The following is a 17,352-nucleotide window of genomic DNA, read 5'->3' as shown; positions in this document are numbered from 1 at the left end:
GGAAGTCAGAGAAGAGGTTTGTTGTTCACTTTCTTACTCCAAGTTTACTTTATCTTTGTTATTTTGGCCTTATTGGAAATTATTGTTACTGTAATTATTGATATTTTTATCATCTGCAAAGCCCTTGAGAAGTATTTAGTTTGTGTGATGAGAGGGGATGCAGTCATCTCTCGTATGTTCTTGCTCTTGTGATCCGCCCTATCTTGCCAAGGGGATGTAACACTGACCAATTACTTAGTTTGCACCCCTTTCTAGGATCAGAACACTTTTGTTTTATTATATATTGTTTGAGAATATTAAAAATTGGGGCTGGTAGAAATCTGGCTTGGGAAATGATTTTAACAGCTCTCAAAAGTTAAAACGATACTTTCCAGTATTAGTCATTTCAGTAAAAGCCTATTACAAGATTCCATTTGCGTGAACTAATAAAGAACGTAAAATACTTACACACCATTCATTAATCTTAATTGGAAATGACACTTTAAAAAGGGCCGTGCATTAAAAAAAATAGGGCCGAGTGAAAAAATATTCCCAAGTTTTTTTAAGATGTTCCAAGCTGATAGACTCTTATCCAAAAAGACTGGGTGGTGTAGTAAAATCATAGTTCACACTTATGCAGTAGTTATTATTTTTTATTTTTCTCTGAAATGTGTCACTTAGGTTTTCAGTGGCATTGCATATAGGTTTTAATTTTTACAATAAAGGCGCAAAGGTTCTGATAAGATCTTTACATCTCAAAAACATTTAATAAATTAACCAGTGTTGTTACTAAAACTGACAAATTAAAGGTATTATAAAAATAAAAGCTAGTTCAAAATATGAATAAATACTACAATACCAATGCCAATACAATGGCATAAAAATAATACTAACTTACATTTTATGAACCTTCATTTAGAATGCTTTTTTTACCCCAAAGTCTTCCAAATGGAGCCAAACAACATGACATATAAAATATGAAACTATTGGCTATCAGGGGGGAAAAACACACACAGACAAAATATGTTTTATATTTTATTAAGAGGGAGTTGCCTGTAGCACATTAGCAAATTCACAAAATCCAAAATAATAATTAAATTGTATTTAAATGAAGAACTAATGTCCCTATTGCTACAAACCAAGTGGTTATACTCAGTGAAAGCCGCTGATGCCAAAACGGCATTAGAGGATTCACTTCTGGCTAGATCTAAAGGTCCTTTAATTCGGACAGTTTTGTATGAGATAAATACAATACAATTGTATGTTCTCAATACAATAGTAAATAGTTAACCATTGTTTAACAACAGTGTAACCTTTTTTTAAGATATTTGATCCACCGGATTACTACCAGGCCAATCTGTAAAATCAGAGGGCCTGTGAACCCTACACTCAAAAAAATAAAGGTTATAAAAGGGTTTTACAGTCACGCCACAGAGGAACCATTTTGGGCTCCCTAAAGAATCTTGAACAGTTGCTGAACAGTTTAAAAAATAATAATAATAAAAGAACCATTGAACATTTTAATAATCTAAAGAACCTTTTTACGTAATGGAAAGTTGGAAGGTTTTGTCCCATGAAATAAAGAACCTTTATTTTTAAGAGTGTATCCTAGTGGACATGTAACAATAACAAATACATCTGACCGTCAAATGGGCATTGACCTCCCATTTACAGCAATGTAAAAAAGCAATGTAAAACATTTTCACATATACTGAACATATGCCCGTCCAGATTGTATTTCAAACAAATGCCTGACTGCTGTAACTACAGAGAGTCCACATGTAGAAACAGTCAGTCCTGCTTAAAAGTTTTTGGAGTCATGTGTGTTGCTATGGCACAATGGTGATTGAAGAAGTTTGTAATCACAGAAATAACTGGCTCACATTTTTTCAACCTCTGTACCAGTAGCTCATTAACCATCAGGTCATCACCTCTCCATGAACATTTCATTCTTCTTTCCATCGTTTCGTGTTGCACAAACAGACACAAACGAGGTTTTCTGAAGAAAAGCGATTCTCCTGCCAAGCAGGACAGTTGCAAGAAAATCATACGTGTAAGGTTTGCCACGAAGACGTCACAACAGAAGATGTGTGTTTCCCTCAGCAATACATTTCAGCACAGCAAATGTATGCAGGCGTAACTTTTTTGTTGATCCAGCATATGAGTCAAAGACTGCAAGCTATCTATCCTTGGCAACAGATGCTTATTTCAGAATGTACATCAACTTCATCATCATCACTGTCCTCCTCTTCATCATCTCCCTCGGATAAGATCTGTTAATGGAGGACAGGCATTGTCACTCAGTTAAATCTATACAGTATATATATATATATATATGACCTATATATATGACCTTTTATAATCCTATTGGATTATATTTAATGGACTTTCTATCGACATACAATCCATCGCATTCTTTAAGATCACTAAATTCGAGGCTTCTGGTCATTCCTATATCTAAGTCCATTAAAGGAGGGAGGGCGTTCTCGCATTTAGCTCCTAAACTCTGGAATAGCCTTCCTGACATTATCCGAGGCTCAGATTGGCTGTCCCAGTTTAAAACTTAAAGACGCATCTCTTTAGCCAAGCATTCACATAATGCTTACCTTTTATTCCTCTGTTGAATCAGATCAGATGCATTTAATATTATGAAACTTGAAGAGTCTTTAGGTTATTTGTATAGGATACATAGTATTTACAGTCACGAGACTGTAAATACTATGTATCCTAAGAGGACTTGCCACCTATCTCAGGTTTAAGGTGGAGAGCTCTAGAGTCGTCTCATGAAGTCATCTTGAGTCATCATAAGACGACTCAACGCCTGTGAAGAGACGACTCAACGCAGGCGATATGTTATGCCCTAAATTATTACATGATTAACTAAATGTGTTTTATTACATGATTAACTTATTACATGATAAACTAAATGTGTTTTTCCATGTACATTTCTGAAATGCACTTTCTGTACAGCTGCTTTGAAACAATATGTATTGTGAAAAGTGCTTTACAAATAAATTTTAATTGAATTAATGATAATAATATATTCAATTTTAATGGGTAATTAAAATATGAGAAAGCATCTGCTACAATATTATTGTAAATATATGTATATATTCTTAGTTTAATATTAATCTTCTGTGCGTGCCAACACTCACTATTGTTTTGTGCGCACCTGTGTTTATCTAAGAGGAAGTGCCTCCTATATCTCAGGTTTCAGGTAGAATGCTCTAAAACAGAACATCCATTTAGACATTCTGCCACGTAGTCTGTGCTTTTCATCAATTTGCATTATTTCAACAATTTGCATTATTTCAACTTATCTTTTAAAGAATACTTATATTTTTATTATACTTACATTTATTCAAATTATATTTTACTTGTATCAATACTTAGAGAGAGAGAGAGAGAGAGAGAGAGAGAGAGAGAGAGAGAGAGAGAGAGAGAGAGAGAGAGAGAGAGAGAGAGAGAGAGAGAAATGGAGGATTTTGTGGTGTAAAAAGTTTTGGGGAAAGTTTACAGTTGAGGTGCAATTGTCAAACTGGGGAAACATTTGGTTACTTTTTGGCTCAAAATGGTTTCTGATGGTTACAAATGTCCCTCTCTCTCAGATGCAGGAAGAAACTATGTGTACATAAATGAATGTTCGTTTCTAGAGCTCTCCACCTTAAACCTGAGATAAAGATGTGCAAACAAAACAATAGCCTGAACTGTGAATCCACAAACAGAAGATTAATATTTAACTAAGAATAATATATCTACCATAATATTATAGCAGATGCTCTCTCATTATATTTTAATTACTTAATTAATTTACTCATTTTCATTTACTCATTAAAACTGAATTCTCGAAAGTCCCGATGTATAGTGCCATTGGCCAGTCACCTACAAAACCTGTTTCATGTGTACATTTTTAAAGGTAGCCTACTTTATCTGCAGTGACACTTCACTGTATTCCATTGCTGAAAATTACGGAAATTAAGTTCACAAATAAATGATTTAGATATTGTGATGTTATTTTCTGCAAAAACTAAAAGTAATGAAAAACCTAAAAGTAATCTGATTAAATTTTGTAAAAGTTATTGTAACAATGTTAACATTGCTTTAAAATTCTAATTTCTACCACTTACAATGTTAAACAGGGCATATCATTTTCATAAAGCATATATTTGATTGTTTTCACATAATTAAATATGGACCCAAACCACAAATATCATTAAAGTACTTGTATACTTACTGATGATTGTTCATTTGGAATAACAACAACATTGTTTGCTTAAGTTTATTGAAAGAAATCGTTTAAAAAAGCTTACCATGCTGATGATAATTTTTTGTTGATGCGCATTGCAGCCTTAAGGAGAAGTGGATCTGCATCCATTATTTATACTCTTCCAACAGAAACTGTTCACACCTCCTCAAAGAACACACAAGCATATGGTGATCTGCAGCAGCCAATCAGATGTTAGATTACATGTTTTCACTGAAAAGAAAGTGCAAGTAAATATTAGAGGGACTTCAGAGTTTTTGAATCCAGTGAACAAATGGGTTATTGGATTATTATAAGTAAAGTTGCCCATTTCAATCTTCATCTTCTGTGTCTACGTCTTCATCTTCTTATCTGCTGCACACACCTGCTACAGTTGTATTGCAAAACACTTTGGCTGCAATTGAATTGGGATATTAGGGACAGGTTTGGTTGTATAGTTATGTTTAAGTGGTAAGGGAAGGGTATTATTTTTAGATGCAATTACAGAAATGAATTAAATCTTTTTAAGTACATGCAGGTATTTTTCAAATAGAAGTACAACATAAAATCATGTATGTACACAATAATTCCACTGTATCAAGTGATTCATTTATATATTAGTATTTAGACACTTAATATAAAGTGGGACTAGCTGAATTATAATAAGCAAAGAAAGTTTGATAAAACAGTGAGTGAAATTGTGTTTTAATCATGCCTCATGCTTGTGTAGGGTTCTGTTTCTGGAAAGCTGTTGATTGCATTGTGGTAGATTTTTTGCTTCTTTCGCACCTGACTAAAATTTGACCTGGGGGGTCTCCAATCAACACCCAATGGTTTATAGTCAACACTTAATATTTATACTACTACGTCCACAGTCGACATCTGGCTTTGAGACTCTAAACAATGCATTTGAATATGCTTTAATCGCGGCCGAAGGATCTCAGACTGGTTTCAGAGAGAATCCCACCAGCAAAAAGAATACAATAGTTTGAATAAGAGCATGGCAAAGGTGACATGATTCATTACATAATTTCCCTACAATGTTCTTATTCAGCAAACCCTTCTGTTAGGTATAAGCTTTAAACATCTGTCAAGTGACTTCCCCTTTTGTTATATTCGTTCATGATACACAAATCCATCACAGCATCGATATTTCATAATAACCACTGTTTATATTGATTTCACCATTGATTTCATTTTTGAATGTTCTTTAATTGCAATATCTATAAATAAAAGTGCTATGGTAAGTAAATGCTATGATTCATCAAACATTGGCCAAAAAAACAACAACAGTACAATATGAATTTGTTGCGAATTTTGCTATTTTAATTTTTTCTTTATTGTTACATTTTGTTCGGGGGCTATTTCTTTTACCAGCGTCCCGGAGCAGCTGAACCAAGCAATGCAGAAAGGTTTACTTAAGGTTCATTTTTAGCATTAAATGCAATGGTACGACTTGTTGTCTGGTTTCTTTTTAACTTTGTATACTTGAGGCTTCATCCAAGATATCAGGCTTCGTAAAAATACGGCGCTGGCCTCTGCGCATCTGGACACCAACTCAAATCAGAGGTAGAGACTTTCGCCGCTGAATAGTGGTGGTCCAGATGATCCTGCCCCTGGCAGCAGAAGATGAGATCCGCCATCATGATGCTATACAACAAACAATAAAACCATTCAGAGACAGGAACTGTATATGGTTTCAAATATCAACATGTGGTACAATTATATAACAATATTGCATTTGAAAGACGTTGTTTAGATGTACATTGTGAGGTTTGTTTGTTTAGTTCACTGATGTCTTTTACAGTATCTAAAAAAAAGTTTGAAATATTCAGTAGACTACTCACATATTAGTGCGACGAGATCACTCAAGGTTTCACGGCGTCTCCCACAGAGGAACCACCATAGACCTGTTAAGAGGATTCAGATTCCAGGTTACACCGTGACAAACCACCAAAATCAATTTTGCATTAAGTTACTTATAGTCAGGTGAATATCTGTTGGGGGACCAACAAAATAAAGTGTTAGCAAATATTAAGCTGCATACTCTAATGACAGTAGTTGACATGTAGTTGAAAAGTTACTAGAATGTCTAAAGTGGACTATCAAATAAAGTGTTACCCAAAATTGTGATAATAGAAAACCCTTTTGGAAAACTTGTAGGGAATCCATTATTCTAAATAATAATCAAGTAATAATAATAATTGTTAGAAATGATCTCTTACCCTGCTAATCCAACACTATCTCACGACCAATTCGTACGAATTCGACGCATGATTAAAAAGTGTCTAAAAATTCGTACTAATTCCTACAATTTGTGTCTAAACCCACGTGATGGTTAAGTTTAGGGGCGGGGTAAGGGGTAGGTCATTCGTACGAATTCATACGAATTGGCCAATTCGTAAAATATGTACGATTTAGCAAAATCGTATTAATTCGTACGAGTGAGGTCGTATGAATTGTTACGAATTAGCCACTTTTTAATCATTCGTCGAATTCGTACGACTTGGTCGTGAGATCGGGTTGGCTAATCCGTCAGCAGCGGCTCTCACGAAGTGTCATCGATGTGTCGCTGTAATTTATACTGGTACACTGTTGCCGAAATCCCGCCCTCAACTGATCTGAGAACTGCTGTTGTCCTGTTTTTCATAGGTTTCTCTTTCTCTGTAAGTTTATGTTCTTCTGCCCATCCCTCTACACAGGACGGATTTGTTATTGGTGAATGACACAGCATTTTTCATTAGTTAATATAACATCCACTGTTGAGATAACACATTTTTCTTACTGGTTCTGAACTTTTATTTTATTATAAATATTGTTTGAGAATATTAAAAATTGGGGCTGGTATATCTTGCTCAGGAAATGATTTCAACAGCTCTCTCACTAACACGATTTCACACGAAAAACACGAAAGAAAAAGGTCTTCCCTGTAATTTAAATAGGCCAAATAAACAAATAAATTTGTTAAGACTAGCATTCCCATTAACTAATATGGATTGAATAATAGTTTTATTAATTAATATTAATTGATGGCCATTGCAAATTAACTAACATGAATGCACAACAGAACTATATTGTGCAAGTTAATGTAGGCTAGGTAATGCATTAAGTAATGCTAGCAAATGAGACTATTGTAAAGTGTTTCTGTAGTTGCTTTATATTATTTTAGGATTTTTTCCTCTGTTAGAAATCAGCAGGGTTTCTGTGGTGTCAGGTTTTGTTTACACCCTTGGCCACAGAATGCGCAGGTTACTTTCGAATCTGCTCTGAATTATGAAGGGGTTATAAAGATAATGTTCATAAATGTGAATGATAAAATGTCATTGACATCTGCATGTTTAAAATTCAGATTAGATTAAGGTAACCACACACAAAATGGCCTGATGGTGCTATAGGTGGCTAAGATATGCACACAGGAAAGTCTGTATACATATATTTTTTTTCAAAGGTCCTTTTAGAGGCTCTGTAATATATTGTGAGAAGAAACCTAAAAAGCTTAACCTGCACAACCTCCACAATAAAAAAGTGCATGTTTGACAATCACTAAGCTGATATGAAAAAAAAACTTCATGTATGATAAATTTATTTTCATTAAATTCATTATTTTCTTTTATAGAAAACTAAATCATCTGAAAACATTTCGTATTTTGTCATAATGTTTTCTTTTTTCCATACTTTTCCAGACCTTAAAATTACTCAAATCAAATTCCATACATTTCCAAAGAGGAACTACTCAAATAAAACAAAACACAGATATTAATTTTAGTTGCGGTTTTTAGTTATTGATTTTTTATTTTTTGAGGAAAAAAGTTGCAGTCAGCCTTATTTCAAAACATGGTTGGTTTTACAGCAGGTCATCCCCATAACCTGTAACCAAGCAACAGACAACCAGAAGCCGACCAAAGGTTTAGGGGATCATTTACGGCTTGTTTGTTTTCGGTTGCTTCTAGTTTACTGGTGCTTCGTCAGCAGGTCATGGATAGACCTGGTGCTGTCCACTCCAGGTCCACTGGACCCCAGCCAGGCATCCAGTGTTGCCAGAGAATGCACTTGAACAGGGCAGCGGACCCGAGTGCCGAATCCCTTGGCAGATTGGTCCTTCACCTCTCCTCTGAAATGACAACATTATTATTATTATTATATCTAAAACTTCCATCTGATCTCAGTAAAAAAAAAAGAGAGAAAATAATTTGCAGTGAAATCTACTTACAAAAAATAAACGCAAGCATGCCTTATAAGGGTTAAGGCAAAGAGATCCTTCGGCAGCGTGACGTCTCGACTCGTATGAAGTCATCTGGTGGCAGCTGCAATTGAAAAGAGACGGAGAAATAACATTAATACCACTGATTATTAACTAAATCATATATATATATATATATATATATATATATATATATATATATATATATATATAATCAGCTTGATATGTCAAAATAAATCACAAATAATCAAGAATTTGTCTATCAACCAGGAAGTGTTTTTAAAACTGTATGTCTCAAGATATAGAAAAACTTTTTCAGTGGATTGTGATTTTATTTGACAAACAGGTTTGAGATTTTATTCATTGGATTCCTCAAGGACAACGCCCTTACTTTTTTTTGTCAGCAAAGAGGTCACAGAAAAAAGATAAACATTTAAAACATTTTGCAATTATTACTGCTGCATGTTTTAAAAAGCAAAAAATAGACATGTTCACTCACCAGACTGCACACTAGTTCACAGCATACAAGTAGAGTCATTCCGCTCCATCTCAGACAATAGAGTCTGCAGGATAGAAAAGACTGATCTCTGATTTCTCTCGCTTAAATATCCTACAACATTTCCTTAATAAACTCCTCCCTCTACTTACCAGGCTCAGTTTCTTAGTAAATAAAAAAAAACAAAAAACTAGTGAATTGTCTTAAAGGAGAACTGCGCAAAATGAACCTTTGGTCTAATAAAACATTGGAGATTTGTTTTCATGATAATCGAATGTAAAGAGTTTTATCTCTAAAAACTCTTTAGATTATAACGCTAGTAATGGGGGCATATAATAAGCAAAAAGAAATCGCTAGTTAATACCACTAACAAGGCTCAAAATAGACCCACACTAACACAGTAACATAACAAGGGTCCCACATGCAAAACGAAGCATTGAGAACTTTGTAAGTGTACAGACCGTTTAATAAGATTATATTTTATAAAGACAGTTCACTTTGTGTATACAGACAGGAGCCATCTTAGAAAATAGTCTCGACCAGTCGAACCACGAACACCGTTCATACAGTTGAGAAGTTAGCTGAACTTCATACAGTTCAGCTCACTTGGCACGTCGTTCATGGTTCGACTTATCGAGACATCTTCCAAAGATGGCTCCTGCCTGTATACACAAAGTGGACTTTCTTTTTAAAATATATTCTTATTAAATGGTCTGTACACTTACAAAGTTCGCAATTCTTAGTTTTGCATGTAGGGACCCTCTGTGCGGTTCCTTAATTCAACCCAAAAATACAGAGATGGTTTTTTTTACCATATCGCCCAGCCCTACCCTGTAGTCACATGGACTAATTTAGCGATGTATTTACTACCTTTCTGGGCCTTGAAAGTGGTGATTACATTGTAGTCTATAAAACAATCAAACAACAAAACAAGGTCAGCAAAATGGGGTTGCAGATGTAGGTTTTATATATATAAATATATATGGAGTTTGCAATTTATACATTTTCGACAATGTAACTGAAGCTTTTATTACATTTAACCAAACAAAATTGACCAAACTCAAAAAATAAACAATCTCCTAGTCCTACCTGTGACGTGGACAGATGTTGCCCTGGAAAGTTCTAGAATGATCTCCAGTTCACACCCAAATCTAATAATGACTCATAAGAAACAAACACGCACTATAAGGCAATTCCTGTGGCTGTGATATCAGTTGTTTACAGCAGTGGCAATAACTTTCTGTTCCACTCCTAGTTTTGGTTACTCAGTGTGTCTCTCATTGTATGAACTAAAGATACTCGAGTTGTTTTTATGACTTTTATGTACCCTTTATGGAGAGGAATGAGCAGAGTGCATATAAGTCCTATACCAAATTCACTAAGATTAAACATGAAGATATGTCATTTAAAATGCGTTGCACAACACACGTAACGCTTCTCAAAAATAAACAAGAACACGAAAATACTTTTAAATGAGTTCATTCAAGGAAGAAATATTTCAATACACAGACGTCAGGATCGTAGTAATTCGAAAGATTAAAGGAGTAGTTCACTTTTGCTGATAATTTACTCACCCCCATGTCATCCAAGATGTCCATGTCTTTCTTTCTTCAGTCGAGAAGAAATTAAGGTTTTTGATGAAAACATTCCAGGATTTTCTCCATATAATGGACTTCAATGGGAACCAAACGGTTAAAGGTTCAAATGAGAGTTTCAGAGCAGCGTCAAAGGGCTTTAAACGACACCAGATGATGAATAAGGGTCTTATCATTTAAAAAATTAATTAAAAAAAGTTTTACGTTTTATGAGCACAAATGCTTGCCTTGCTCTGTTCTGATGATTCAAACTCGTTCATCAAAATTAACAAATCTTTTTTCGAGTCAAGACTCGAAGGGTCCTAGATTAGACCCTTATTCATCGTCTGGTGTCGTTTGAAGCCTTTTGAAGCTGCACTGAAACTCATTTGGACCTCGAACCATTTGGTTCCCAATGAAGTCCATTATATGGAGAAAATCCTGGAATGTTTCCATCAAAAACCTTAATTTCTTTTTGACTGAAGAAAGAAAGACGTGGACATCTTAGATGACATAGGGGTGAGTAAATTATCAGCAAAAGTTTTTTTTTAAAGTGAACTACTTTAATTTCCATCTCTGCTGCAAATATATACTAATAGATGTGATCTATAAAATAAACCAAAATATAAAATATTGTAAATGGATAAAGCAAATAGCAAAGTGCTATTTATATTAACTTTTAGTGTTCTTTATCAATATCCTTTTCAAATATTTTAGTAACATTTTAGTATAAGTGAGTTGGCTGAAGTTGTTAATTCCAGGTGCCATCTGCTGGATTGATGCATTAATGCAACTTAGATTAAATACAACTGAGAAATTGACAGATTTGTGTTGTTGAGAAAATTAAAAAGGATGTTTATACATAAATGATTTTGCTCCCAAATAAATGGGACACCTGAATTTAAAGAGCAAAATAGAATTATAACATCCAACACAATATGTTCACGATTATGTTTTATTCTAAAACAATATCATACATATAATACACAAACAAATTTGTCATGATAATAATAGGGTAAAATCCGTTACACCTCAGTTCAGGAAAGCATACCATTTCAACCAGACATGGAAATCATCAATACATTAAATTTGCATTCCAGAGTCAGATTCAGTCACAAATAATGATAAGCTCCTGAGCAAAACATTTCTCTTGGCATGACAAACATAAAACACACCAATCAATTTCAACTTTAAATTATAATGAAAAGAACTTCAGAGATGTTATCATTGCATCATTGTGGCTGAAGAACATAATGTTCCCTTTGACTCCTTTGAGAGTAAAAAACCAATCACTCAAACATTTGCCACAAACAACAATGGATTGAGGGGAGTAAACTAACCTCATAAAAGAAAGTTTACCTTTTCATGCCATGCATGCCATGTTCTGTTGATGTGGGGAATTTCAACCAAGATTCAGAATGAAGTAAACTCATGCAGACAAGGATAATGTTCAGAAGGACCACAGGACTCCACACCACTACAGCGGATAATGTGATGTAACAAATTGTACAACATTGCATACCTATAAGGATTGACGGAACAGGCATGGCTTTGATTTGCCCAACGACTCCACATGTAAAGACCAGTTCTGAAATATTACTGACCCCACTGACTCTCCAGTGAGCTCCTTAACAGAAGTTCTCAGCTAGATGCTAAAACATGATGGTCAGATGTTAACGACACTAAAGCAAAACCAATAAACCTGCTCACTGATCAGGGACTCCAGTGTTTTTGGTTTTGCCATGAGGCCTTTCTGAAAAAATTAAAAGTCGGAGTGAAGGAAGGTCCTTCAAAACATTTTTTCCTCTTGCAAAATAATAAACTAAAAGTTGTTTTTGTTGGAATTAAAAAAAAAATAAAATAAGAAAAGAAATAGATAAACTTGCGCTACAACAATATTGTAAAAAAGGAAAGCTAAGACAGGCGCAGAGTGTTTGATGGTTTCTCACCAGTTTCCAGTTCTGTCACACACTTAAAAATTCTAAGAGGAGTCTCTTGCCTTTCCATTGGTTCATACACCTCATCTCGCCTCTAGCAGACCCACTAGTGCTTAGAGAGCTCATTGGATAACCAGTCCAGCCCTTCATAGAGTCCAGTGCCCTGTGTAGCGCAGGTCGCTTGAACGTACCACTGCAAGAAGCCCAGAGAGAGGAAATCAGCCAAAATGTAAAATAATAAAAATGAATGCAAGTAGGTTGAAGCAGCTCACTCTACTTATTCTTTTTAAATGTCATGTAAACACTTTATTCCATGCCAGCCTCAGACTAACAGACCTAAATAATGTGATAATGAGCACCAGTTTTGTCCAGCAAGATCACGGCTATTCATAAGTTAATGGTCAGTAAGGTTTTTTGTTTTTTTTTGGTAGAAATTACTTGGCAAGGATTAATTAAATTGATGGTAAAGATATTCATGCTACAAAAGATTACAATTTCAAATATATTTTGTTCTTTTGAACTTTCTATTCATCATAGAATCCTGAAAAAATGCAATGGTTTGCACAAAAACAGTAAGCATCACGACTGTTTTCAACATTGAAAATGCAAACCAGCATATTAGAATTATTTCTGAAGGATCATGTGACACTGAAGAGTGGAGTAATGATGCTGAAAATTTGCCTTCACAGGCATAAATATGTAAAAAAAAAAATTAAAAATGTGTATATGTATATATGATGCGATCTAGGAAAACCCGTCGCATGTCGCACTGGTACGTTTTTAGGTAAGGACTAAAAACAGATCGAATGTCAGGTTTTTTCGGGGTTTTTTTTGTTTTTGTTTTTTGTCAAAATTGGGTTTCCAATAAATTATTATTCTATAACATCTTGTTTATCATTTCTGAATATATCTTGGGAAAATTCACTAGTTTAGTGCAGAAAAATAGCGATTTCTACTGGCAAGCTGAAAACTGTCTCTTTAAGAACACGCACGGCAGAGCGGGGGTGCAAAAAACAACAAATCAACAAATCAATCCTGTGTAAACTACAACGGCACGCAAGTTTTTATTTATTTGCTTTTATCCAGTGTTATCGTGTGTTGTGATGCGAAGCACAAGAGAACAACTGAAGCTGCTCGTTTAAAAGACCTTGCTCGCCTCTCAATCGTCCAACTTCAAAACAGGATAAATTTTGAGTTTGTAAGCTTTCGAATGATACCTAATCTATGATGATTACTAAAACATGTGATATGAAAAAAAAGGCAACAGAAAATGAGCGCTGGTCGTCCCGCTAGCAGGACGTGACAGGTAATTAAACCAGTTTTTCTCAAAATCCTGTTTCTGAAAATCATAGCGATCAGCCGACTTCTGATAACCATAACATTTGTTACAGATAAACGATAAAATGAATAAAAACAGATTTAGAAAGGGCTCGAACTCAGCTTGGTCTCAAAACCTGTAATTTGTCAAATTTCACCATGTGGTGGGTTTTCCCAGATATATATATATATATAAATTGTATTTGTATTTGACAATATTACCTTTTTACTGTAAAATAAATGCAGCCTTGGTGAGCATAAGAGACTTTAAAAAACATTTTAAAAATCTTACTGACCCCAAACCTTTGAGCGTTAGTGTGTATAAATGTTAATTAGTCCTTTTATTAAACGGCACAAAATCTGAGTAACGTCTATGTTGAAACTAAAGAGTAGAGGAGCACATTGGTCTCATTAGTTAGCATGTGCATACCGTTCTGCTGCGTAGACTCTGGAGCCCAAGTTTGTCTGTGAGTTCACTGACAGCCATGGCGTTGGGCAGATCCTGTTTGTTTGCAAAAACCAGCAGCACAGCGTCCCTCAGTTCATCTTCCTGCAACTGCACATATGCACAGGAAAAGACACTGATGAGGCAACTTAACCACATTAAGCCAACAAAACACTTCCACAAATGTCCTTAATCGTTGCTGTCATTAGAGACGCTCACAATGATTTATGCTTACCATTTTAGAAAGCTCTTCTGCAGATTCTGCCACTCTCTCTCGGTCATTGCTGTCCACAACAAAGATCAGACCCTGAGGACAAAAAGAAAAGAGAAATGAGTCTATAAGAAACCAAAAGTAAGTGTGCAGTGAAATAATATTCCATACAAATGCACATCAAGATCATACCTGTGTGTTCTGAAAATAGTGTCTCCAGAGAGGACGAATCTTGTCCTGACCGCCAACATCCCACACAGTGAAGCAGATGTTCTTGTATTCAACAGTTTCTACATTAAAACCTGCCCAATAGATACACACACATCATACAATCATAGATCTGTTCAGCCAGTTTCATTAAAAGCAGAACTCTTTAGTGGTGCAAGACAGGACAATCACAGAAACCACATGTATGACGGATTTGGATGTTGACATATCATAAAGGGAGACAAAAGTAACGCAAATTCATAATTGAACCCAGTGGATGATGGAATACTCATATGACTGATGCTCAAAAGACAATCCATTGACCTCAATCTATCCATGAGAACTGCTCTGAGATCATAAAGATGAGCTAATGGTGTCACATGTTTACCAGTCTTCTTACCTATGGTTGGAATGGTGGTCACTATTTCTCCAAGTTTCAGTTTGTACAATATTGTGGTTTTGCCCGCAGCATCCAGCCCCACTGTAAAACACCAAGAGTGCATGATGGGAATAAGGTTTTCAACTATACAAGACAGAAAAACCAGTAACGTTACTTTAAAACTCTCAAAAGAGCTCATATCATGTCCTTAAATGGCCAAGGATATAAACTAGATTGTACTATGCTGGATATAACATTTAACATGAACTAAACTCTATATTGTGGTTTTACAGTTTTACACTGTACCAGTTTTACACTATAATTAACTAGAGCTTAACTGTAACTCTATTATAATAGTATAGAAAGTTGTAAACTTATACTAAAAATGGTGTAAAAAAAAAGTGAGCAAAAAATGCCAGGGGGTAACTATATATATAGCTATATTTGAAGCTTTCTTATTCAAAGAATAATACTGTATTTAGAGTCTTTCTTTAGTCAACAAAACCATAAAGTTGAGTTTTTATTAGTAAACCTGCATTTGAAAATGTGAAATTAGGTCAAAAATGTGAATGAATTAAATGAAAGCACTTTTCACTCTTTTTAGAAGCAAAAAAAGTACTTTTTCCCCCAAAAAAGTGAGAGGTCACTCTTGATCACTGAATATTTTCATTAATAAATTACTGAATAGCACAACACAATACAACTGTATACGTATAATTCCATAATAAAGTGGTTTTCATTATGAGAACAAGTAGTATATGACATTTCATAAATGCACAGTATAAAGCAGGAAAAACAAGACACACTATACTACATTATACAATGAAATAAATAATTCACACTTCACTTGAAGATAAATACTAAACGTAAACGGGCAGTGGCTGGCTCATCCGTTCCACCTCATGAACTTACAGTCTCTTACAATGAAATTATTTATCACATACCATTATCAAATTTAAAGCTTGTGAGATAATATCGCAGAATATATAGCCAATATATAAATGCCCACTTGACTTAACTATTTACCTACATTGTAAAGAAAATCAGGAGTCAGTTTTAGTTTTCTATTTCATTAGTTATTTTCTGGGGAATGACAGAATTGCGAAAGTTGGCTAACGCAGCTAGCATAGCTAGCATGAGACTCAATAACGTTACTCACCCATGAGAATTCTCATCTGTTTCTTTCCAAACAGCCTGCTGAAGATCGACGAGATGGTCAGACCCATGATGAAGGATACAAATCACCTAAAACTACGTGATTACTCCTAATGTCTAAAGTTTTTCGTTGTGAATGTGATGCTTGTCTGGTGTCAAGAAACCGTATCGACTCTGCGCTTGCGTAATGCCACGTCACGGCCGCCGTGGAAGATATGATGCCACGCCACTTCTGACAAGGAGTTTTTCCAGAATGACAGCTTTTAGAACAAAATTAATAGCTTAATAATAATAGAAAAGTACACATACTGTTAAAAAAACGAATAATAGTAATAGTGCACTTATTATTATTATTCATTGATATAATTATTATTGCTCAGTAATAGTGATATCAATAATTAATACAAATATATTATTTAACAGCATGTGCCCCTGTTTGTGTTATTATACGTTGTTTTTGGCTCTAATTTAAAAAATGTCAAATTGTGAGGGTGGGTGGTCTATACAAATAACGAATTAATAAAATTAGTAAGTAATTTTGTTTCTCGATGTTAAATATATGAAAATTTGGCATCTCGACAGCCTTCGTTATTTTATTGTTATGATTTCGTTATGTGTATAAACTAATGGTGCAAGAATAATTATTCAGTTTACAAAAATGTCTTTGGTTCATATCCATTAGAAATTTAAATCATAACATTACCTTAAAAAATATAAGCATTTTGTTAAATGTACCAGTCTTTCTCTGGATTTTGTATGATTGTTTATATAGTGATTATAGAAAGGGATAAAGGAGTGTGTAAATCAACAATAAAAATCCAGAAGACATTATAATTTGTAGGTACATGATAAGTCTTTTTCCCACTTCTTTCCCATACATTCAGTACACTAAGCAGGTTTTTTTTTTTAAAAACAACCGAGGCAACAGCAGCTACCTCCTCATTTTAAAATTGTACATAGTGAGATAATCACTTCAGGGAGACACAAAATTACTAGACTAAACCAACCTTTTTGCCCTTCTATTTGGAATTTTTCCCCCATGCATCTATGCACACTTGCAATATATTTAAGATAGATATTTTCTGTATTTTTCACATCCTCATGAAGCAAAAAAGCAGATGAAATTCATTTGTCATTATGTTGTATTATACCTGGAGGAAACCTTAAATAACTCTTAGGTTTATAAACAAAATCTACCTTCGGTTAAA

General features: G+C 34.5%; 1 protein-coding gene and 1 long non-coding RNA gene across 2 annotated transcripts; both read right to left on the bottom strand.

The window, feature by feature from the left end:
- Positions 1–1,001: 1,001 nt before the first annotated feature.
- Positions 1,002–9,059, bottom strand: LOC120464778 (uncharacterized). The gene is made up of 6 exons (XR_005618738.2): positions 8,923–9,059; positions 8,433–8,526; positions 6,448–8,333; positions 6,070–6,132; positions 4,290–5,872; positions 1,002–2,252 (listed from the first exon to the last, which is right to left on the bottom strand). It is a non-coding gene; the product is annotated as an uncharacterized LOC120464778 (long non-coding RNA).
- A 2,375-nt stretch (positions 9,060–11,434) lies between these two features.
- Positions 11,435–16,381, bottom strand: LOC120464824 (ADP-ribosylation factor 4). Its single transcript, XM_039654368.2, has 6 exons — positions 16,149–16,381; positions 15,011–15,091; positions 14,596–14,705; positions 14,428–14,499; positions 14,178–14,303; positions 11,435–12,623 (listed from the first exon to the last, which is right to left on the bottom strand). The coding sequence occupies exons 1-6, from the start codon at positions 16,213–16,215 to the stop codon at positions 12,537–12,539; spliced, it is 543 nt and encodes a 180-aa protein (XP_039510302.1). The 5' UTR covers positions 16,216–16,381; the 3' UTR covers positions 11,435–12,536.
- Positions 16,382–17,352: the final 971 nt, after the last annotated feature.

This window comes from Pimephales promelas, chromosome 10 (assembly GCF_988280905.1).
Source record: "Pimephales promelas chromosome 10, fPimPro1.hap1.1, whole genome shotgun sequence".
Lineage (NCBI taxonomy): Eukaryota > Metazoa > Chordata > Actinopteri > Cypriniformes > Leuciscidae > Pimephales > Pimephales promelas.
Note: the sequence above shows the minus strand (reverse complement) of the source record. Positions and strands in the feature narration are given on the sequence as shown.

Excerpts from the sequence above, each read along its gene's own strand:
- LOC120464824 (XM_039654368.2), bottom strand. The coding sequence starts at position 16,215 with ATGGGTCTGACCATCTCGTCGATCTTCAGCAGGCTGTTTGGAAAGAAA. Across the intron at positions 15,092-16,148 it reads ACAGATGAGAATTCTCATGG|TGGGGCTGGATGCTGCGGGC; the intron begins GTGAGTAACGTT and ends GGTGTTTTACAG. Across the intron at positions 14,500-14,595 it reads ACTATTTTCAGAACACACAG|GGTCTGATCTTTGTTGTGGA; the intron begins GTATGATCTTGA and ends TTTTGTCCTCAG.